This window comes from Vanellus vanellus (assembly GCF_965231255.1).
Source record: "Vanellus vanellus genome assembly, chromosome: Z".
Classification (NCBI taxonomy): Eukaryota; Metazoa; Chordata; class Aves; order Charadriiformes; family Charadriidae; genus Vanellus; species Vanellus vanellus.
In genome coordinates this window covers 46747581-46772072 of record NC_138908.1, presented here as the reverse complement: position 1 = coordinate 46772072, position 24492 = coordinate 46747581, and the positions used below count along the sequence as shown (strand labels likewise).

The following is a 24492-nucleotide window of genomic DNA, read 5'->3' as shown; positions in this document are numbered from 1 at the left end:
TGCCCTTAACTGAAAAGTCTGATTCTCCTCGAAAGTCACAGGCATGATGATGCGTGTGTTTGAAGACATCTGCTGACTTTACCTAAAGAATGGAGTTACTGAAGTGTAATGCATTTTACTGTAGCTGACATTTGAATCTTTAATGGTTAAGAATGGCTGAGGTGATGATACTGATACATTTTGCTTACATTTGAACATGTTACTTGTGTTCAGATTACTCGTAATTTTGAAGAACCAAATAATGGTAATTTTTCCTTTTGGTACTTTTGCTGAGTAGTACTTAAAAGTGTATGATTTTTAAAATATTTTTTTTCTCTATTTAACTTGTGTTTTTACTCTTTTGTATAGGTATTACAACCTTGTGACTTCTTCTTTGAAATGAAACAGTCAGGTACTAATCCACAGACAGCTGATCTAACGATTAAATCTCTCACAATAAAAGTAGGTAGACTTTTATGGTGTTTTTAGTTCTCTACTACTTCCTGCTCAGAAGGGTTTGAAGTTGCTTGTGGGATGTGTTTCCAAAAAAAAAAAATAAGGAATGACTGAAGTGGGGAATTATTTCTGTTCTTTGTCAGGTTGCCTACCTGTTTAGTATGTGAAAACAAACAAAATTGAAAATTAACAATTGTGTCGCAGTGCTTTGGTTTTGGAATCTGTGTTTTATAAAATGGCCTGATGTGCAGAGATAAGTTTTGAAGTGTTCAGAATGGAGTGTTGGATGATTTAGAAAGCCCCTATCTGGAAGAAAGGCAGGGGTTGAAAATCTGAATAGGTTGAACTGTATCTTGTGGAAGGGAATGTTTTTTCAAATGTTAGAGTCCTGTAGAGAACAGAAGTGTTTTGTTAGTGTAACGTATTCATTAGAATCTTGTGTCTGAAAGTAGCTGACTATTTCCTGTAGTAGCTTCTCCATTGCAGTTATTCCAACTTCTTATTTCTAGGTTTCACCAATAATCATAAACACAGTAATTACTATTACATCAGCCCTGTATCAAACTGCAGAAACAACGGAAGAAGAGATCAGTCAAATTCCTCCAGACTTGTGGAATAAGAAAGATATAAAAAATCTAAAAATGTGGTTTCTTGAAGAATCAAATGAAAATGAAGATACAAATCCAGCTGCTGAACTGGTTCCCACAGGAGAGTCATTGAAAATGAATGTAGAATCTGTTTTTCTAACACTTGAAGCTGGGGTTGGGCACCGAACTGTACCAATGCTTTTAGCCAAGTCCTCATTTCTTGGAGAAGTCAAAAACTGGAGTACTCTAATCAACTTACGTTCTCATCTGGAGCTAGAGGTGAGGGCTCCTACATAAGAAAGAAAAGTTTTGTTTAGACATTAAACTTGTTATGTTGTTTAGACAGCAAAAGAAAAACAGTCCATATACTTGATGACTAAACTCCTGCAGATAAATATTTTTGGAGCAGGATAGGAATGATGTGTTAAGGTAGTTAAAATTCAGATGTATTGCATTAGATTTAATATGTTAATGGCAGTAATTGGTGATATACCATCACACGTTTACACTCTATACAAGTTGCTAAAGGCCTGTTGCATTCAGTTTTGGAGTAGCAACTGGCTAAAACTCTTTGACAATCTGAATTTAATATTACAGTAGAATATATTCCTATGTCATTTCAATAAAATACAATATGGTATCAGTATTGTACATTAAAGGTTCAAACTGGCTTATATTTGGAAATCAGTGACATAAAATTTAGTGGTGGTTGTAGGTAGATTTTTTTCCTTATTATAGTGCTTCATACTGACAGTGCCTACAGTTTAAGCAAAATTATATTTTAAGTGACACGCATTACACCACTTACTTGGAAGTGAGTCTTCACAGTAGAGACTTAGCTGCCTCATTTATTTCTCTAATACATTTGCTTCAGCTTATGGTGAGAGCTGAAAGTGCAATCTAATTATAAATCTTTTATATTACCAAAGTAATTAATATTTTATAAAATATTATAAAATATTAAGTTTTTTAATATCTGTAGAGCTTTCATTGCTTGTTGCACGTAATTTCCTAATGGACTTCTGCATTTTGAAAGGTACACTATTTTAATGAGATGTTTGGGGTGTGGGAACCTTTGCTTGAACCACTAGAAGTTGAGAAGACTGATTTATTCAAACCATGGATTCTGGAAATCAAGGTATATTTTCCAAAGCTGAACTCAAATCTTCCATTTCAATACCTTAGAAAAAACAAATGCTCTGCACCTTTCATTGCTGAGAGTAATCGAACAATTTTGTTCCTTCTTATCAGTTACTGAGACTTTTTTTTCCCAATTAGTGAATTAAACCAGCTCTTGCACAAATGACGGTCCAGACTCACAGATCTTTTAAATAATATTGTATTTCAGGTGGCAGGAAGACTTAATTCCAGTTGTACTAGATAATCATAAGGGCTTTATATCAGTTTTTCTAAAGTTAGGTTGTACGCTAATGATACATTCAGTAACTTTGGAAAGATTGAAGACCACTCATTTTGTTCCACAGTGATACCTGTAACAGAAACACATTGGAAAAACTGATATCTGTTACTGACTAGCCCAAAGCGCACTGTTGGAATAGTACTCTTACCACTTCAGTTCTGTCTTTCGTAAGGAAATAGTCCAGATTCTTGTCTCAAAGTAGATAAGCATTTATCTAAGGAACGGAGATACATTCCCCCCCTGCTCCCTCCACACCCCCCTTCTCCTTCTGTCTTAACTTCTATAGTGTTGTTTAAGATATGTGACCTAATGCAGGAGAAGGGTGGAAGATAGTGAGTCAACCTCATATCTTCTTGCCTGGATTTGAAATATAACATTTGGAAATACATGATTTCAAGGAATGCTGAAGGCCAGGAAATGTATTCCATGTGATTTTCTTTTTTTTCCTTCAAGCAAATGAAAACATACAAAATAAGTGTTTGGTTTGGAAACATATAAGGACTAAATTTGGGGTTACTGTTTTAATAATAGGAGATCAATTATGTATAATAGTTTTTACAGTGTTTTATCCAGCATTTGCTGGATATGTTAGTAGTTAGTATATAAGTTTTTGTTCTTTATTTTTGAATAATCATAAATTTAGCTACTGTTACAGGAATTTTATTGACTTCTGAAATGTATCTTTTGCCTCTTGCCCTCTTTATTCTCTTCCTCTCTTGTTTTTATTTGAGAACAAAAGTATGAACAAAAAAAGGAAAACCATGGCAGGACATATTAGTGGGAAAGGGAAAGAAAAAGAGTCTTGAGGTGAAACTTGCTTCTACAAAAGGAGTGGTCAGATAAGAATTCTTTAAAAATCTCCTTTCAGATGAAGAAGAAGGCTAAAAAAGCATTGGTTGAATCAGATGCAGAAGAAGAAAACTACAAAGTTCCAGAATATAAAACAGTAATAAATGTTTCCTCAAAAGACCAGCTGAACATTACACTATCCAAATGCGGGCTACAAATGTTGAGTAACTTGGGCACGGTAAGGAAGATCACTTAACTATGCAGTGTTAGAATTCTCAAATGAATGCTTGCACAGATTGTCTTGATGAAGTCTTACTGAGTATATTTGTGTTTTGTATCTATACTTTGCTTTCTAGGCATTTGCTGAAGCAGCTAGTCAAACTTCAGACATCTTCAAAAAAGACCGAGCACCATTTGTAATAATAAATTCTTTAGGACTTCCAATCACTGTCTCGCCTAGTGATTCCTTTAGTGTCCTTAATGTTGAATTTGGAGCAAAAGTATTTCATTTAAGAGATGGAGAGAATTTAAATATGGAATTTGTCAGAACTAAAAATGAGAGTGACCAGTTCACGGCAATGACAACTCTGAGTAGCAAGAGGTTTTACATTCAGATCTGTAAGTTCCAAAGTTCATACATCTTCTGTGTTTTTGTAAATATTTCATGGTGCATAATACTGCATCTTGTACAGCTCAGTAAGTATTGGGTAACTACCTAACATGAAAGGAGTGTTTCTTTGGATTCTAGTGCATAAATTATCTACTATGATAAATTATTTAGGTAACTAATCTTTATTTCATAATTTTGGTACAATCAGATATATTTGTTTATATTCACACATTAATTAAATGGCCCAAAATGTATTGGTTTTTTTTTTTTGTAGAATTCTGAGGCCTGTACATATGTGTGTTCATAGAAGAAGTTACTCTTAATGAGGATGTTTTTAAGAAAAGATAGTTTTAAATAATTTAAAGTAAAACATAGTTAAATCTAAAAGTAAAATTTAGCTGTTTTTAACAGTGTATGTGTCAACAATTTAAGTTGATTTATTGTAAAAATTATCAGCTTTTGAAAATTATTTTTCAAACTGGTCTTGACCATATGATTTATTAGTTGTATTGTTTTTGCAATATATATGAGCTGTACCTTGTTAATAGGCTGTTACATCTTACAAACATCTCTCTTTAGGCACTGATTTTATTTACAGTGACAAAACCCACTTAAATATTTGAGTGATGGACTCATTTACTGTTTTTCCTGTGATGAAAAAAGAATCTTTGCTGTTTCTATAGTAACACTGCAAGATTGGCACATTAAAAATGGTGATTGTACTTTTTCATGTCCTTTTTTTAATAGATTGAGTGATACAGAAAATTTTATTGAATGCATGTTTCTGTCTTTCAAATGTATCTTTATGGTCCCTTTGAGCCTTTCATTTCTCATCTTGTAAATTCTAGGTCCACATAATCATTCCACTGTGGAAAAGATTCCATTGACAAAAGTGGGTCGATTTATTTACAGAGTGAGACATGAGGAATCAGGTGTTGAAAGGTCCATTGTCTGCCAAATTGATACTGTTGAAGGAAGCAAGATGATAACTATACGTTCACCTATTCAGGTAATTATATTTCTATACACTATGATTTCATTATTATTTTAATTTTTTAATGAACAAAAATGATCCTGTAGTCTTTAAATGAACGTTTAAAAAAATCTTTTAAAAACTTTAACATATAACTTTGTTGCTGTGTATTATAAGGTAGTTTAGAAGATAATTTCAAGAACAAAAAGCATTTTCAAAATGGCAAAGATGAGGCTGGGGGTTGAAATGTACCAGATTTTAGATCAGGGTAATCCATCAGTAATATTTTCTAATACTAGTTCTGATTTCAGTCTTGTTGAAGTATTTGCTTTGTGTGAAGTGATAAAACCTCTTTTAACCTTACCTTGGTTCTGTAAGGTTTCCTTCTATCGGATTATGTCTTTTTTTCTCTTCCTGTACCATTGATACATGAATTTCAAATTTAGTACCAAGTCAGCTGAAGAATGAGCCCTTTAAGCATGTGTCTTTTTTCATTGAATAGTATTTTTGGTAGACATTATATAGTTTACAAGTACAGGGATGGTCCAGATACTAGTGTTCTGTAGTGATAGTGTCCCTGTTACATTTCACTTGCCGCTTTTTGCCCAGAGTGGTTTATGACTTGGTTAATGACCAGGTTACTGTTTTATTCTTCCCTAAATTAAGTTTTCTTTTTTTTTTTTTTGCAGTCTAATAATGCCATGAAAGTAACCCTGAAATAAAAAAAAATAATGTTTTCAAACTATATACCCCCCAACTTATAATGGCCGTTGATGGTTTAACCTTAAGTAAATATTTGACTTCTCTTGTATTTTCTACCATATGGATTTTGACCTACAAGCCCACGTATCTGTTATATTTTTAGGAGGAATTTCCTTTGGAAAGTTACTATATAGTTCAGGTTTACTTGTCTTTGGTTTTACAAGGTTTTATGTTTCTCCTTGAAAGGAATTTTACAACTAATGTATCAGTTACATAATTAAAATATAGCATTAAACAGCACAGCCACATAATTTAAGTACATTCACTGGTAGTAGAGACAGCTAATTGGAAATACCTTAACTTGAATGTTAAACAGTTAAGATGAACAATGAGATAGTTCTCATTCTTTGCTCTATTAGGCTTAAAACACTTTCTTTCCAGTTTTCCCTAATATACGTTGCTGGATTTTTATTTCGCATAGATAAGGAATCATTTTTCAATCCCGCTAAATATTTTTGAGGAAGGAAGATGTTTAGGGGCTGCTTCACCAGAAAATGAGTTCAACATACCATTGTCCTCTTACAGGTACTTTATTGCATTGTTCTTCTATCATGGAATGTGTTGATATGTTGTTGATTATTGTATCGTACAATTACGCTTAAAAAAAATGTTTTGCTTTGCTACCTAATACAGTAATTAATACTGTACTATCATTGTTGGGTGGGATCTTCTCGAGCATCTAGTCTGAGTTAGAATACTATTTAATTCTTGAATTGTAAGTCTTTTGAAATCCATTTTACCAAACAACTTAAATTAGCTAAGTTACTTTAAGAATCTGAGACCACGTGCTTCTGGAACACAGTGATTGTTATCCACACAGTACTGACATTTTTTTTGGTGGAGCGATGTCTAGTGATGTATTACAGCTTTTTTCTTTTTTTTTTAAAAAGGCTTCTTTTGATTTTTGTGATTCTTAAGTAAAAACTTGAAGCAAATACACTTAAACGCTATCGCAGATGTAGAAAAAGACTTGCCAACCTTAGAAAGACTGGACTTCCAGCGTAGCTGTGCAATTAGCGCCTTTAAGCTAATACCCATTTAAAACTGCAATGAGTTTGTATGTACAATTCAGCTGAACTGTCACCAACTTTTAGGTAGATAAGTTTGCTTTGATTTTTTTTTTTATGATTACAGAAACTTTTTCCTTCTGTTTTCCCCTACTCTCTCCATTTTTTTAAAGATGATGCCAGTGTGTCTTTTTCATTACATGAGTTACTCTTTACTGTAGATAATGTAAGTTCATTACTATTTGTATCTGTATTTATTTTATTAAAAATAAAGTTTAGTGGCATTCTGATTCATTGCATGGATATGTGGGTGAGTTCCACTAGGCAGTCAGGAAACGTTTACTATCAAAAATCTTCAGTTAAGGAGCAGCTGATCGGATTAAAGCAGTTGCCTTAGAAAAGCCATGTGTGTAAATAATTCATAAACTTGGTGCTCTACGTGACTGGAAATAAGGGCACTTTCTGCAGATCTGTCATAGGAGTGAATTGTTTATCCAGACCTTTTGCTTAGAACAGGAGTATAGCAGCACTTGTAAAGGAATTTAGTCTCCTCTTCATAATAATCTCCAACAGTCCCTTCTTTGCAAGGGAAGTATGTGGAGGTGTGGAACAAAAAAACCCAGCTGGTACAATTCCAGGAACTTTTGGGCTCCCGGCCACCTTTTGCTTCCTCCTTTACGCAAGATAAAGGCAGACAATTAATTACTGTCAGAAATCTTCCAAAATTCAAATAATACTAGAATGTTAGTGTCGCCTGATACTCTTCCGTAGTTGAAAAATTCAATCTCGTATTGAGTGTTTAAAAAACGTTTTCATTTACAGATCCATACTGAGTTTGCAACCATTAGCAAATGAAAATGGAGTGGATGGAGAATACGATATGTGCGAAGGAATTACATTTGATGAAATTATGAAAAATGTTGACAGTTTATTACAAAGGAAATGCCAGTCTGTGAGGTCAACTAGCCACTCACTCATCATCAATATTGTTCCTGTAAAAGACACAGTGACATCTTCATTATGTGCAGAAGATCAGTGGGATTTTCCATATGTTGTTCACTTATGGCCTTCTGTTCTTCTCCGCAATCTTCTTCCTTATCAAATAACTTATTCTGTAGAGGTAATTCTTTAATGTTTACAGTTTTTGTGATGTTTCCCAACTGGTTGAAATACGTTTATAAATGGATATTAAAAGAAAGGGCTTCAGTTAGAATATTTGTGAAGCAAGTTTACATATCTTGTAAGAGCAAGCCTGTATCTACAGAAATGAAACAGTACCAGAATGTGAGAAGTGGTGGTATTAATCATTAGTAGTAAGTCATACTTTGGATACATATGCAAAGTAAAACTTAAACTGTACATCTTTAGCCCTGTGAGAGAGTCACTTTCTGTTGCTCAAGTGCAGCTTGAGCATAATTAAACAGTGTGGTTATTCCTGTGAATTATGAATGCTTCAAGCAACATAAGTGGGTCAGCCTACAATAGCATTTTATGTTCTGTCACTGACTTCTGGCAGTAGCATGCTTTTAATGAATTCTCACAGACCTGCCTTTTTGCCAAGTTTTGGCTTGAATTGTAGCCTAGTGCTGGACTTTGTTTAATTTCATCTGAAAATAATAGTTAGGTGCGCTTTGACTGTTAACAGGCATTCATTCCAGGGCTAAATGAGAGCCAGTCTCAGGTAAAAAACCTAAAATGTGTATAGTGTGGACATTGGTTCCTCAGTGGTAATGTTTCATTCTGTGAATGTGCTATGGTTTTGTCCCACTGCTTAGTAATGTAGACTGAAGATAATAGAAATATAGATGGGAGACACTGAAACGTTTCTTTTCCAGATGGTCTTAATGTTTACTATTTGGACTCAAATACTAGAATTTAATCATAAAATTTTGTCACAAATGCTCAATTACTAGAGCTAGAGACTGCGGCCTTCACCAAATGTACGGAAGTAACAGGATCTTTTCTGCATGTCTCTCTTACAAATTTAAATTTAGTGAAAAAAATACTGAGTTGAGGAAATCTGTTATTTAAGCAGGTTTATGTATTTCAATTTAGTGACAGATTATTTTTTTTGGGGTGTTAAATATTGGTGACCATGCATAGGTTTTTTTTATGTAAAATGTTGTATTAAGGTAGACATTTAAGAATGTAACATAGTTAAATAGCATAATAAGTGTTTTAAAATTTGGCCTGAATAACTTGCATCTTGTATGTGACTCATGTGAAGGTACACTGTTTGTTTTTTTTTTTTTTTTTTTTTTAAAGGGAAATGGGAACAAATATGACACTCTACAGGAAGGATGTTCAGCCCAGATTCATAATGCAGTCTTGGATCAAACAAAGCTAGATTTACAGTTGCTTAACTATCTTGATCAAAATTGGAAAAGTGAATACCATATAAAAAGCAATCTACCGGATATCAGCTTTACAACGTTTTACTGCATCACAGAGTTGGATAAGAATGAACTGGATATAGCTGTCCATGTGACCTACACAACTGGGCAGATGGTTATAGCAATTCACAGTCCGTACTGGATGGTAAATAAAACTGGTCGGATGTTGCAATACAAAGCTGATGGTATTCACCGCAAGCATCCTCCGGATTACAAAAAGCCACTCCTTTTTTCTTTCCAGCCCAAAAACTTCCTCCAGAATAATAAGGTATTATATTTTGTAAAACCTGACAGCTCTGTACTCCCTTATGTTGTTGTATGAAAGCATTTTTACACTTTGAAAATTATTTACACTGTGCTATGCTCTGTAAAGGGCATGAAACCTATGATATCCCTGTCTAAAGACAGAATATTTTAAATAAGTGTGTTGACAGATAAGTTTGAGGTGGGAAATCTGCATTATCAAATGTATTATTAAGAAAGAGATTCTTATCTTTGAGAGGAATAAAGTTCACAGAGAGGTGTTTCCTAAATAAAAGAGTTTCCTTTATTCCGTTTAAACTGCATCAACAAAGGTCTTTATTCTACATGAGACATAGAAGTTGTGTAAGAAGGGTAAAGCTGTGTTACATTAAAAATGAATACTACTTGAAAAATGGATGCTTGCAGTGGTGGCTGGTAGATTGGATCTGAGTTGGTAGTGAGTTAAGATTGAGATGCAGGTTACCATTTGAGTCTGCTACGTCAGTTTTTTCATGCTGAATATTACTGATGGATGAATGATAAAAGAGAGATTACAAGACTGTTGATTTGTCTTTGAGATTTTAATTGTGATAAGTTTTGGAAAGGATCCTTATGTGGTTGCTTCTTCTGAAGTATCTTACACTTATAATGCTTATTTGATGTAGCTTGTAAGTAAGGGTGGTAGGAAATACCCTTAAGAGACAATACTAGAAATTGTTATGCGTCGACTTTTTTAATAGAAACACCAGTATTTCCAGTATGTGCTCATATTTATGTTTATGTATGTGCATACATTATATATGATTTTAAATATTGTCTGTGTCTGTAAATTGAAAATTAATTCAGGGTGCTTCTTCATAGGTGCAACTTATGGTAACTGACAGTGAACTATCTGATCAGTTTTCACTGGACACTGTTGGAAGTCATGGTTCTGTGAAGTGCAAGAGTCATAAAAAGGAATATCAAGTGAGTTAAATTTATCTTTCAGTTTCATTGCTTTCAGGAAATATAAATGAGGTAAGTAAAGAACAGCGTATTTCTAACAATGTCTTTCTTTTCACAGGTTGGTGTCACCATAAACAACAGCAGTTTTAATATTACTAGAATTGTAACTTTCACTCCATTTTTTATGATCTCAAATAGAAGCAAATACACTTTGGAAGTAGCTGAAGAAGGCAAGGAAAAGTGGATTCCTATTGTTTTGCAACAGGTGAGCTTATAAAGGAAGCTATTCCAAGTTTTTCCTCTAAGGAAAAAAAAAAAGAATTATTTTGAACACTCACTGATGGAAAATATGAGCCAGGCATAATGTGCAAGGGCAATGTCTGAATATGTTGTGCTTTTTCTATAAATTATCTGTGTCCTGTTACCTTTTCTCAGTGTTGCTTTAGGACATACTGTAAAGCTGGTTTACATTGTAATTGGAACGTTTTCTCTGTTACCTGTATCATAGACAGTATAAGCAAAAGAACTGTACTGTTACTATATTATCTCTGTGTGCAGTGGCAGTGAAACTCCTGTTCTGTTTTTGCAGTGGTATTTGATAGAGTGGTTTGGCTGACCTGGTACGTGTCATGCCACTTTCATATAGGAAGAAAATCCCTCATGTTGATCAGTTCAGATAGCTCCAAACTCTTCTGGGACTAGTCTCACTGCTGTGTTTTAGTGCTTAATGCATCATTTCTAGAGAGGGATCACTGGCCCCTGGGCCAAGTGGTGTTGAAATGGCTTTTGGGCTTTTTGTCTATGCTGCAGAGGTCTTGACTGTTGCAGACTGCTCGTGTGGCTTGGCTGTTTGCACTGCAGTATCCCACATGTATGTCTTGTACGTGCTTTGAGTTTTGAGGCCATTGTGCCTTCCTTCAGGACATGTAGGGAAAGCAATGCCTATTTGGGGTAGTCTTGGAAGTCTATGAAAGCTGAAAGTGATCCATACTGCCTTCTGGGAAGAGTGAAATCTCCCTCCTTCCCTTTCAATGAGTTGAAGAGAATGTGTCCAAAACACAGACAGAGTTCAGCCTAACAAAGAGTGTGGTTGGAGACCCTCTTCCTTTTTTGTAGCACTGTAGATACTCCAAATGGTTACCAAAAATGCTTACAAACTAAAATACCAAAGTTAAAGGAATGTTTTAAATCAGATTCATAACCAGATCTTTTTGTTATATTTTTGGTACCTTAAACACATTCTCCTTAAGTGTGCATTTTATCTTTAATGATTATGGAAGAGAAATGACACATAAATATCATTATTTCAATTTATGAAATTGATACTACTTTGCTTGCTTTTTATTGTCATTGCTCTGTTGTGATTTTTAAGTGTAAACGATGATGTTTAGCTCTTTAAGTTGGTGCAGCTTCCCATAATGTTTATCATTATTTTCAAAAAAGTTTCTTTGCTTTTACTGAAGAATAGCCTGTTTATCATAAATGTGTACATTTGTTTTATTTCCTAGTATTCTTACATTCCTCTGAACCAAACTTTTGTTTGAATCTGCATAGTTTTGGGTTCTTTACATGTGTGATTCCTCATTTAGTTCGTTGATAAAGCTCTGAAATGACAAAGGCTCACGTGTAGTGGAATGGGCCACTTCATGTTGAACTTCTTACTCTGAGAAAACAGATTTTACTACATCTCCATGTTTTGTGGTTTATATTTGATATAGAGTTGTTATTAGAATAAATTGAATTATTTTACAGGAGCTGTTCTGCAAAAAAACTATTCAAAGGTAATAGTTTTGAAAGTTCGGATATATTGCTACATATATAATCTGTGGTTTTCCTTTGTTGGCTGTTTTATTGATATGCTTACAGAATTTTCTAGCACGTCCCACAAGCATCATTGTTTCTCAGGTGTTTCATAATTATATTAATTGATCTTAGTCTCCTTTCAGTTATCAAGTATCAAAGGAGGAATTACAGATTTTAGGATCACTCCTAATATATTTTGAAAGATTAGATATGGCAGTTTATTAAATGGAGTGGTAGAGGTCAACAGATCAATCTGTATCACCACCTAAATTATTCCAAATGCCACTCCCAAAATTGTTTGCCTTTCCACATTGTGTCGATATTTTCTCTTTTGATAGGCAATATCTAAAAATCTGTGTTGTGACAGTTAAGTCTGCCAAGGTTGTTCATTTGTAACACAGTTGCTCAATGCAGTATGTTTCTTGTCTGCTGTAAATCTAGGAAGAGTCCAGTCATTATTGATCTATCTTTGGGCATCCAGGTCAGATTTCCAGGACCAAGTTTTTGCTATTCTTGAGATACGGAACTTTGCTATCCAGCTAACCTAGATTTTTAAGTACTTTCGTGACTTTTTTGAGTACTTCTCACTTTACTCTTTTACATTGGGATGATCTGCAAAAAACCAAGCTTGATGAAATGTTAATTCAGTATCTCAGCTGGTTCCCCTCTCCCCCCATTCTGTTTATGTCACTTTAAGTTAAGCAGAGTCCTTTCTGGTTTTCTTTTTTATCCGCTCATCTTTCTCAGTGGCAGATAGCCTGTCTTCTCAGGGAAGAAAGCAATCCTTGTATAGAACCCATCTCCTCTTGGACATGTTCACTGTCTGGGAAGCAGTTGATCTATCAGAAACTTTAATTACTATTTTTAGAAAAATCCGTTGTTCTTCAAAGGTTGTAATAGTTGTTGTTGGACAGTGATTAGTATGAAATTGCTTGCCAAGGACAGTCCTTCGAATTAGGTATATCGCAAGGCAATTGACCAACATACATCCTTAGGGCAAGAAAGAAAGAAAACATTGCCGGACTGTACATGAGACCACTGCTAAATATAAATTAAAGATGCTATTATGAAATGGAGATTGTTGTGTAAATATATCTAGTGAAGCACTTAGCAAGTGTGTGGTGAAACGTTTGGAAACGGCATCATTTTGTGACACGTTCTGTGGCTAAAGACTATTGCAAAAAGCAATTTCTCAGTTCTCTGTGGTTGATTCTGTAACTTCTTGTTTAGCCAATCCTTCTTACTTATTTTGGTTTTGATTTTAAACTTGCATTTACTGTTGACTGATTCTTCTTGAATTTCCTTTGAGCTCTCTTAATTTCTATGTTGAGCCTTACTTGCTGTGTTTTATGTTAGTGTACAACACAATTTAAATTTCCTTTGTAGGATACATGTTAATGTAGATAACACCTTCAATCTTGCCGTTTAACTGTATTTTTTTCCTTTGTCTTCCTGCTTCCTGTGGTGTGAGAAACAATGGGAAAGGGAACTTAGTGGCATGGTAAGTTGGTGAACTAGTCTTTCACCATTGAAGATTTAATTCTAGGATTCAGATGCAATTAAACATAAACATCTCATTTATCGACTTATGTTGGAGAAAGATGCTCCTGAAGTTTTGGATGTTGCAGGTGAACAGTTTGAAATACAGGAAAACTTGTCTACCTAGGGAGACTTTGGCTCTTGCTGGTTCAGAGTTATTGTTAATCATAGCTTGTTCCTGTGGCAGGACTCTTTCAATTAATTGGAAACTCTTCATTTGTTACAATTAAAACTTTTGTCTTTACTGCTTCCCTGTCTTGTCCATTCGATGTGTAAACTATTGAATAGAGATTGTCTGTGGAATTTTTAAACCCACAATGTCTGTGATTTCAATTGTGGATGTGAATAGCAGAACACTCTCTCTGATTTAGCTGCCTAATGCTTCATATTTTATTTATTTATGTTTCATACCTACATATATGTGTGTGTGTATATGTATGTGAATACGTATTTTTATATATATATAAATTACATATACGTAATTTTTAATGTATACGTAATTTTTAACTACTTATAAATACGTATTTATATATATATATATAAAGTAGTTAAAAAGGATGGCTAGTATGCTGGTGTCCTGTGTAGTCAAGTTATTAGGGGGTGTATTTATGCTAACACCCCTTTTTGTCATTGATTATTTGGCAAGAGGTCTGTTAATGTTTTATGGTGTGTGGTTGTTTTTTTTTTTTTTTTCTTTTGTAACAAGCTTGTCCATTTAGGTGTTGTAGCCATGCTCAGCTTTATACTCTGAATTTCATATATACTATCCATTTTAAATGTTCATGTGAATATGGAGTCATACTGTTTCCTCTTTTAGCTGCTTAACTCCTCGGTATCTTCACTATAGTCTGAATTATTTCTAACTTCCTTTCAGTTTATTGTGTTCAGGTAAGTAATTACTTTCACGTTTCTGATCCAACTCACTACACTTTTGGGTAGAATTTTACTAGAAATTTCACTTTGGGCTAAAGTGAATGCCATTTAACATCTAGTTTGTTTTCTCACTTACTTTAAAATACTTTTTTTTTTTTTTTTTTCTAGTGCATTCCCTTTTGGCCTGAAAATGATGCCAACAAACTGCTTGTTAGAGTTGAAAATTCTGATCTTCCCCCAAAGAAGATAAATTTCGATAAGCAAGAAAACTGTCTGCTACTGCATTTGGACAACAAGGTAATGGTTGCCTTGGGAAATTAGCTAGAACAACATAAATGTTTCATTTCCATTCTCAAAACTCACTGTCTTCCCATACAATCAAGTATTGCAAAACCTTAGCCGAGGAAAAGATTATGTATACCCAAGTGTATTAGTCTCATTCTCATGCTCTCTTCTTCCTGTGTGTGTACACGCAGATATAAGTTAGGTGTTTTGTTTTAAGCGCTTCTCTGCAAAGCGGATCTGTAGAAGCTGAAAGAGATTGTTTTGCTAGTGTTCTCTAGCTGAGGCTGAGAAATCTTTACATTAGTTCTAAAGTAACACTAAGTTACTTTGAAAAGTAACTTTGACTTGACCGTATTTACTTCTATGTTACATATAATCTCATCTAGCAGTAGTTTTTAAATATATGAGTGGTTTTAACAGCAGAATGTTTTGGAGGCATTAATGCATATGAATGGTTCAAGGAAGATTCCTCTACTGTCAGCCTAAATTTTGACAGCACAGAACTCCTCTGTAGTTTTGATAACTATAAGTGCAATGCCTGTTACTTAGTTGGAATCAGGGAAATATTTTGAAGATATGCTAAAATAGGTTGGTTGTTTGACTATTTGATGTTTTTATCTTATGAGAGTAAAAGTTTCCCCAAAATATTTAAATTTGTTTTACTAGAAATTCATTCCACTGTTGTTTACTTTATAATATTTACATCTCTTAGCTTGGAGGAATTACAGTGGATGTTAACCTGACTGAACATTCTACGGTGATTACCTTTTCTAATTACCATGATGGCGCAGCTCCATTTCTGTTGATAAACCATACCAAAGAGGAAATTATTGAGTATGGACAAAGGTATGTAAGAAGAGTTTTAGTGTGGGTGTCTGCATGGAGACATGTGAACTGTTATTTCATGTATTGTAAGCATGCCTGTTTCTTAAGAAGTAATTTTTTTTAAGAAATGGCTGTCTAATTTTGTCAGAGCACCCAAAAATCTCTTAATTTATAAATTGAAGAAAATGAATTGTTAACAGGGCAGCGTTATGTAGTGCTCAGTGCCTGTTTCTACAAGCATAGAAGCTGTTTTGTGAGCTAAGGAAGCTCTCTGGTCTCTTTTTAAATGAATTTTGTGGCCTTGCCCTCTACATTCCTTTACATTGCTGGTAGGAGACAAAGGATGTGCTTGGCTTTTCTGGAATTGTGCAGACAAAGTAAAAAATGAGTTGTAAATTTAATTAGATTTGAGACTTTTACTGTCCTATCATACTTAGTTGAGATTTAGCTGAAAGAATGGGTTAAAAAGCTATGCGAGAGATGAGGGAAGAGACTGAAAAATGGGTAGGTAGTTACATAAATCTTGTCAAGGCAGACTAAAACTAAAATTATTTTAACGAATACAAATTATCTGCAATCAGTGAAAATTTGGTTCTGCACCTGTATGTAGCTATAGTGGTTCTGTTCTCAAGGTGAAATGTCTTCGTAATGCTTTGCTACCATATATGCAGATACTGTGCAGTGCTGAGAAGTGTAAGCTTATCTACAGGATTCTTTACCTGTTTTTTTTTTAAAAGCCGAACAGCTTCTGCCATTTTCTCCTCAATCAGAGAAAAGTAATTTTTTCCTCTCACTCAATCAGAGAAGTGTTTAAAGATTTTCATTTGAAAAGCGGAAGAGTAGCTAGTCAAATTGAGCTTGCAGCTGCATGTTCCTGTTTGTCTGAAGAATACAGTCAGTTCTTTGCTTTGGATTTTATCTGTAAAGATTAGTAATTTTTATCTTTTTAGCTGGCTTTTGTGCATCCTTAGTTTAAATTAATAAGTATATGTATAATTTTTGTAATGAACCATGCAGAATAGAACAGAATATTTAGTTGTAAGGGACCTGCAATGGTGATCTAGTTCAACTGCTTGATCAATTGAGGACTGACCAAAAGTTAAAGCATGTTATTAAGGGCATTGTTGAAATGCCTCTTAAACACTGGAAGGCTTGGGGCATCGACCACCTCTCTAGGATGCCTGTTCCAGTGTTTGACCACCCTCTTGGTAAAGAAATGGTTCCTAATGTCCCGCGTGAACCTCCCCTGATGCAGCTTTAAACCATTCCCATATGTCCTACCATTGGATCCCAGGGAGAAGAGATCAGCACCTCCCTCTCCACTTCCCCTCCTGTGATAGGCTTCTGTCAGAGCACTGTAGAAGACAAGTCCGCCAGTTTTTAACTCTGTGTGAGCAGAATGGAGTTTAAAATCTGTTTGTCTGAAGATATCCACTGTATTCAGATACTCAACACTGCACTCTTTTCCCTTCAGCAAATTGTATGGGGGAAGACTTTACTAAACAACGGATTTTGAACACACTTTTCTTTTCTTGTAATATTAATGTTAGGCAGCACAAATCCTGAATTTTCCTTTTAGCTTGTAAGCTCCACTGTTTGATTATTTTTTTTTTCTTTACTTAATGTTTCCCTGTTAATCACAAGTGGGGAAGACGACACGTATTTTAAATTTAGTATCTATACTTTATTTCTAAAGTATACATATGTGTTTTGAAGTGTAAATACTGTTTTTATTATTGTCCTGAGATGGTTTTGTGCATGTTTTTTCATGCATAATGTTGTTTTAAGTTTTTTCATTTTCATTATTTGAAAAAATAATCAATGTGTTCTTGTTGAAATGCTAGAATGCAAAAGTTGTTGACACAACATATTCATTGACATTTTAATTTAATATTACTTTGTTCTAGCTCCCTTAGTGAATTGGAAGACTGTCTTCAGCCAAATAAGGGTGTATTGTATACTTGGGCTGATCCAGCAGGATCTAGAAAATTGAAATGGAAGTGTGGAAATAGAACTGAGGAAATTACCCCAAAAGAGGTATGTTTATTATCTAAATCTCATTTAATGCTGTCTAGTTTATTATCCTGTTCATCAGTGTATGTATGAATATGTAATGAGTATGATCATCAACCTTGTGTATGAGGTTCGATCACAGAACAGTAACAACGCTGTGTTTGCTGGAGTTTGTGCCGATAAGCATTGTCTTCAGTTCAAAAGTGTGTGTGTTGGAGAGACTGCTGTACCTTTTAAAATTTTCCTCTGTTGTTAATGTTACTAAGATGTTTGCATTTGCTTGTGGAGTAGAATGATTAATAGAGTTGTAAAAACATTTTCTCTCTTGTTCATAGGACAAAATGGAAATACTTAGGCTGGATTGTAGAAAAGTGGTCTATCTAGTGTCATTTTTTGAAGGTTTGCAGCGTATTGTCCTGATCACTGAAGATGAGAATGTATTTAAATTGACATATGAAAGTGTAAAAGCAGAACTAGCAGAACAAGAAATAGTTCTGTCTTTGCAAGATGTTGGAATTTCATTGGTTAATAATTATACAAAGCAAGAGGTGTCTTACATTGGAATTACAAGGTAACTTATTTTGTGTGTAACAGTCTAAAATGTTTAACTTCAGGTATTTTTCATCACCAAATTTCATTTTGGGGTGCAGTGGGAGAGGAAAAAGAGGTCTGGGTGAGAGTACTTAGAACTAAATCATTATGTTTTTCTGTTGTAAAGAGAAATGCTTTCACTGTGTTTTATATCAATGCATATGCTTTCTGTATTTGGATGTATGTGGTTTTGGAACATGTAATTGTAACTCTGTATGGCAAACTTCCCAATACATTGAACAGAAGTATTTCCTGTCTGTGTAGTTTGGGGAATGATAATAGTTTTACGGAGTAAAGTCTGTGGGTAGTTTGTGTCAGTGGATTTTTCTGCCTTCATTACTGAAGAAAGTTGCTGAATTCTGCATTGAGAATTTTGATGTGATAGCAGTTTGTAGGTTTTTTTTAATTTTGATTGAGAAATTATGACGACTCAAAGGCTGTAATACTTTAGGTTTTCTACTATAACATTTCAGAGGGAAGCAGAAAAGAAACTATGTAATGCTTAAGAAATCATTCATATATCTATCTATCTGTGTCTATACCTCATATATACCTTGAGTACTGTGTTCAGTTTTGGGCCCATCACTCCAAGAAAGACGTTGAGGTGCTGGAGCATGTCCAGAGAAGGGCAACAAAGCTGGTGAGGGGTCAGGAGAACAAGTCTTAGAAGGAGCGGCTGAGGGAACTGGAGCTTAGCCTGGAGAAGAGGAGGCTGAGGGGAGACCTTATCGCTCTCTACAACTACCTGAAAGGAGGTTGTGGAGACGTAGGGGTCGACCTCTTCTCATTAGTAACACGTGATAGGAGAAGAGGAAATGGCCTCAAGTTATGCCAGGGGAGGTTTAGATTGTGTATTAGGAAGAATTTCTTCACAGAAGGGGTTGTTGAGCATTGGAACAGGCTGCCCAGGGAAGTCGTGGAGTGGCCATCCCTGGAGGTATTTAAAAGATGGGTAGATGTGGTGCTTAGGGACATGGTTTAGTGATGGTTTTGGCAGTGTTAGGTTGATGGTTGGACTTGATGATCTTAAAGGTCCCTTCCAACCTAGACAATTCTATGATTCTGTGATTATATATATATTCAAACAGGGGATTTTTAGAATGCTCAGGGGACACTTGTATCTCATTGCCATAATCCACGCACTTCTGTGTATTCTTAGCTATGAGGTTGCTAGATTGGTATATTATTCAGAATGTTCCAACTTGCAAATGTCTTGTTACAAAAAGAACAAAAAAGGCAGTTTGTATGTAACTTGATGCAGAAAGAAGTTTCACCATGCCAGTTCTGGGATCACAGAACACTGTGGGGGAGGGAGAGAAAAAAAAAGGGAAAAACCCTTTCAAGGGAGCACTCTGGTTTTTAGCTGGTGTTTTGCCCTTTAGCTCACCTTTTTTTGTGTGGTTCTGCCATTGACGTATCCGAACACAGACACAGGTGTAGCTAAAAGGGATTGGATTAGGGGTTGTGTCTGGAAAGCTGTGTAATTGTGGGGTATAGAGTAACTTGTGGAAAGAAGAAATACCCTCCATGTGTCTGATAGTGTTGGTTTGTATCCTATCATGTGTCTTCGATTTGACTGTAAGGTGAAATCTGACACAAGAGCTTCTTGCAGAAGTAGTGGAATTAAGCAGAGTCCAGTGCCGCCCTTTAAGGATGATTAATTATTTTCTTATTTTTATTAATAATAAAAGACACAAGAGAAACAAACTGATTTTGGGATACCATGGAAAAAAAAAACACCAAAACAAATAAAATCAAAAACCCTCATCATAAAATCAGTAGAGGAAACAAGTAAACCAAAATCACCGCCTATTAATTGAGACAGAAAGAGTGAAGAAACGAGCTATCAAAAATAAGAGGCAGTTTAGGAGCCATTTTGCCTTGACTTAAGAAGTTCTTAATTTCTAGTAAATTCAGTTATGCCAAAATGCATGTGGGAGTATAGGTGGAAAGCTGCATTGAGATTGTAGAATAATGTATGGCAGTACTGCTGTAACTGAGCCTCCTGATTGAGCTCAGTTCCATACCTGTCTTCATCAAAGTGGGGAGTTATACAGGCTTGCTCTTAACTTTTTTTTTTTTTTTTTTGCATTATGTTAGAGAGAATGGCTTCCACTTAGTACCAAGAAGGTGGTGGGTGATTTGGGTCACTTTTATTTACTACAGTAGTTCTTTATGACGTCTCATTCTGTAGTTCTAACCTACTAAAAGCCATACTATGGTAGGTGAAACTTGTTTTGAAATAGCTAATCCTTCTCTCTTGGTACTTTGTTTTGTTTTTGAAGCTCTGATGTGGTTTGGGAGACAAAACCCAAGAAGAAGTCAAGATGGAGACCAATGAGTGTTAAGCAGACTGATAAATTAGAACAAGAATTCAAAGATTACAGTGAACTAACTCCTTCAGAAAATAAGATTATTGAGTTGGAATCAAATGTTTTGGTAATACTGATAGTTCTCTAATTCTATTGTATAAACAGGAAAAAAATAATAATTTACTATCTTTGTAGAAACTTCCAGCGAAAACTGAGATGATTGATTTACCAAATTCATTTGAAACCCCTTCTTTATCTCTGTCTAGAAAAAAAATCATTGGAAAATACATAAAAGTCTGAAAGCTTGCTATAGACTTCTTTTTCTTAGCCTCTAACTTTGAAATTGAAGTGTAACATTTTTGAAGGTCATGGGACTAAAATTGCATAAAGCTGCAGTAAGGAAGCTTTGCATTTGGTTCATTTGCTATGCTGGGGAGATGGGCAGGGTGTTAGTTTTGGGTGGGTTGGTTGGTTTGTTTTAGCACAAAATCTTGTATTTTTCAAATGCCTTATTGTGGGATAATTCAATTGTATCATTCAACCACAAACATATGAGAAAATAATTCCAGAAATTATTCTGGAACGTAGAAGCACATTATGCTCCAAATGCTGCTGTCTTTTGCTGTTGATAAATTCTAGATACTCATTAAAATGGTGTTGTAGGTAAATGAACATGGTATAGCTAAATGAGCCAATTTTTATCTCAGTTGTATACTGTTATACTACTGTGCCTTTCCTCTAGAAAGCGGTTTATTAAATGCTAGTAATCCCCCATATAATGCAATCTTTTGTAGTTTTCCTGCTATTGACATTTATTACAAAATTTGTTTTAAATGAATGGAAGTTGTGACTGAAAAGCTGCAAAACTTTTACGGCTAAGCTATCTTTACAATATTAATGAACAGTGTAAATTTTAAAGTATATAATAAAAAGCAGTCTTTTGAAACACATAACATACCAAATTTTCTTTAATGATACAATAGGTATGTTTAACTCCTAATGGATTAAACATGAAAATTCAGCAACCAAATGAAATTCCTATCAGAAGGAATTATCTGCCAGCCTTAAAAATAGAATACAGTTCATCTGCACATCAGAAGTCTTTCAGAATTCAAATTTACAGGATACAGGTGAGTCTTGTCAAAAAACAGGAAGTTATTTGTGGGGAAAAAAAAAAGTGAAATTTTTATGGAAACTTTATGGATTTATTTTTAGAATTGTTTTATTTTTAAAATTGTTTGGATTTGTCATGTTTTGAATTTCATTATGCTCATTGGCTTTTATGTCAGTGCTTCTCAATCTTTTGAAACACCCCTTAAATGCTTCTCAGGGAAAAAAAAAAAAACAAAACAAAACCAAAAACCAGACAAGTATGTCTGTTCAGGAAAAACATTTACTGTTCATATTTCATGCTTTTTCTTGTGGTTTTCTTTCCAACCAACAAAAAAAAAAGGTACAATTTGTTGCCTTGCATATGTTTTTAAAAACAAATTCTTTGCAAAAATTCTGTGGACCGTTTATTACCACCGACTTAGAGAAGCTTTTCTAGACTATTTGGTTTGGATTATTTCATTTTGAAAACAGGAATATTTTGAACCAAAACAGCATCCTTTTTTTCTGCTTTTGAATTGCTGGAATGCTACAGGTAATGTTCATAATTCTTGTGTTTGTCCTGATTTTAAAATATTTCACTACTGAAAAAGCTAATGTGCTGCACCTTGTCCTGTCCTTACCCCTATTAGATACAAAACCAGATTCCTGGAGCCATATTTCCCTTTGTGTTCTATCCTATTAAACCTCCAAAGTCCATCACCTTGGATTCAGGTTTGTTGTTCTAGTTTAACATAATCCTTACTTCTAAAATGACAAGATGACTTGCCTGTACTAAAGTTAACCATGTCACTTTTATCAGATGAAGTCTGTATAAGCTTACTGACTACAGATAACACAAATAGTAATGTTAGAGAAGCCAGGGCAGGAGTTTTCTCTACACAGAAGATAAACATAAACCCACTTAAACAGTTAACAGAAGAAAACAAAATTTCTTTCAGCCATCACTATCATATCATTTAAGGACATCTTTTTGACACGCTAATTCAGTGCTCTTGGAGAGTGTAATGTGACAGCTACATTTGGATCAAACTTAAAACAGGCTTTTAGCAGTTACATTCAGACCACAACTGAAACAAGAGTTGCCTGGTGAAGATAAGAAAAGATCAAAATGTTGATTATCTTGGTGGTAGTGAATCTGTTGTGCCATTTCTCTATTACTTGCATTTGGAGTTCTGGGGCCGCGAGAATTCACTTTTCATCTTTAGTCATCTGATTTTTCCCCACTGCCCCACATAAATTGTTTATCTTAATCAGATAGTTTATTTTTTTTCTTTGCTTTCATGCAATAGATGACCTAGTGACCTATCTGAAATACTATAGTAAGGAAAAAAATATGTGCTGGTGCCAGTCTAAAATCAAAATTGCTATGTGAGGCACCATTTATAGTTGCCATAGATGGCAAATTTATATTTTGACTGTCCTGTCAGTAGCCTTCCAACTTCTCTATTGCTTGGAGTGTAGAGCTCAATGTCAGTATACTGTGCGATGAACTGTAGTCTTCCATTACCTCATTCAGGGCAAAGCTACATGAACACTAGAGTAATCTCCGGAGGGATTCTGGATTGGAACAAAGCATACTGCTTGTAATTTTGTACAGAAGCTACTAAGTTGTCAGGTGTTCGATCTAAATATGATCAATTTCAAGTTAGAGTGTGTAAATCTGTCAAACTATTTTTAGTGGTTAGTTTATATTTTTGTATCAGCCATTGAAGACGCTTATTCCACGATGAGGGAAATCATATAAGTCTAAGATTATATCAATATTAATTTGCTTTTAAATGAAATAGCACATTTTCAGACACCAGTGAAATAGAATTTTGGTTTCATTTCATCCTTGTCTCCCTGTTCCTTTCTGATCCTGCTCTTTTCCCTGACTTAGTTGTTTGCCAGTCATATCCATTATGTAATCCTACTTTACAGGACTGGGATAATCCTGAACATATATGACATTTCATATTAAAAATATAAAGTTATGTACATCATATAAAAATCTGTGCTGACCTCTTTTTATTTTACAACTTCGTAGCCCCAAAACCATTTACTGATGTCAGTATTGTCATGAGAACTGCAGGACATTCACAAATATCTCACATTAAGTAAGTATTTTGACATGTTCTATCTCTTTTGCTATTGATTATATTTAATCAAGCTTTGAAATAAAAAATATTATGGAGGAAAACATAATACAAGATAATTTAACACCGACTTTCTCGTAAAGATAGAGCATGTAGATGAAAGCTCAGCCCCTTTTATTATCCAGATATTTTCAGAGTAAAGCAGGTATTTTTAAGTGTCTCTTCAATGCGGATTTTTAGTCTTTTTTTAATTTAAACCAGCTCTCTGTTTAGTGGTGCTATATATAGTGTTAAATGCTGCTACTTGATTAAAATAGTTCTGGCTACAGGAAATGTGTTTATCTTATACCACTGTGGGAAGCCTTCTTTTCACCAGTAACGGCAAATTCCTCAAAAAAAAAAAAAAAGTGCCTGAAGTCAATACATAGGTGGCGTAAATAACCTAGATTGTATTTTACGTGTTACACGTTTTTGTAAAACACTTTAAACAATTATTTTTTTTGTTTCATGTGTAGGTATTTTAAGGTCCTGATTCAAGAGATGGATCTCAGATTAGATCTTGGCTTCCTGTATGCACTGGTTGAATTCTTTACACAGACTGAAGTGCCGAGTGACCAAGAGGTAGAAACCTGTTGTTTAAAGATGAATAGATTTGAATTTTGTAATCATTCAACTTACGTTTTTAAAAAAAAAAAAAAACAAAAACAAACAACCCAACAAACCCAAAGCAACTTGGTCTTCTGTGTCTGTAACACTGGGACTAATATGAAGCTGTGAGGTTTTTAAGAGTTACCATTGCTCAGGGTAACTCTTTCCTTTATCCTCATCTTGCACGCTATGCAAAGAAGTCTTCAAAACCTTCTGAAAAGAAGGAAACTAATGCTATTGTAGACTCTTTA

The 24492-nt window shown here is 34.6% G+C and overlaps 1 protein-coding gene across 1 annotated transcript in view; it reads left to right on the top strand.

Annotated features, from left to right (window-relative positions):
* The window catches only part of VPS13A (vacuolar protein sorting 13 homolog A), a 108284-nt gene that overhangs the window by 59859 nt on the left and 23933 nt on the right, over window positions 1-24492 (top strand). The window contains exons 40-59 of the mRNA XM_082497960.1: window positions 349-441; window positions 945-1301; window positions 2059-2160; window positions 3311-3469; window positions 3588-3849; window positions 4690-4850; window positions 5998-6101; window positions 7406-7703; window positions 8849-9244; window positions 10081-10185; window positions 10283-10429; window positions 14548-14676; window positions 15377-15510; window positions 17397-17526; window positions 17838-18073; window positions 20379-20532; window positions 21389-21535; window positions 22148-22229; window positions 23545-23614; window positions 24109-24214. Coding sequence (XP_082354086.1) covers window positions 349-441; window positions 945-1301; window positions 2059-2160; window positions 3311-3469; window positions 3588-3849; window positions 4690-4850; window positions 5998-6101; window positions 7406-7703; window positions 8849-9244; window positions 10081-10185; window positions 10283-10429; window positions 14548-14676; window positions 15377-15510; window positions 17397-17526; window positions 17838-18073; window positions 20379-20532; window positions 21389-21535; window positions 22148-22229; window positions 23545-23614; window positions 24109-24214 — 3372 coding nt within the window. The remainder of the gene's footprint in view (window positions 1-348; window positions 442-944; window positions 1302-2058; window positions 2161-3310; window positions 3470-3587; window positions 3850-4689; window positions 4851-5997; window positions 6102-7405; window positions 7704-8848; window positions 9245-10080; window positions 10186-10282; window positions 10430-14547; window positions 14677-15376; window positions 15511-17396; window positions 17527-17837; window positions 18074-20378; window positions 20533-21388; window positions 21536-22147; window positions 22230-23544; window positions 23615-24108; window positions 24215-24492) is intronic.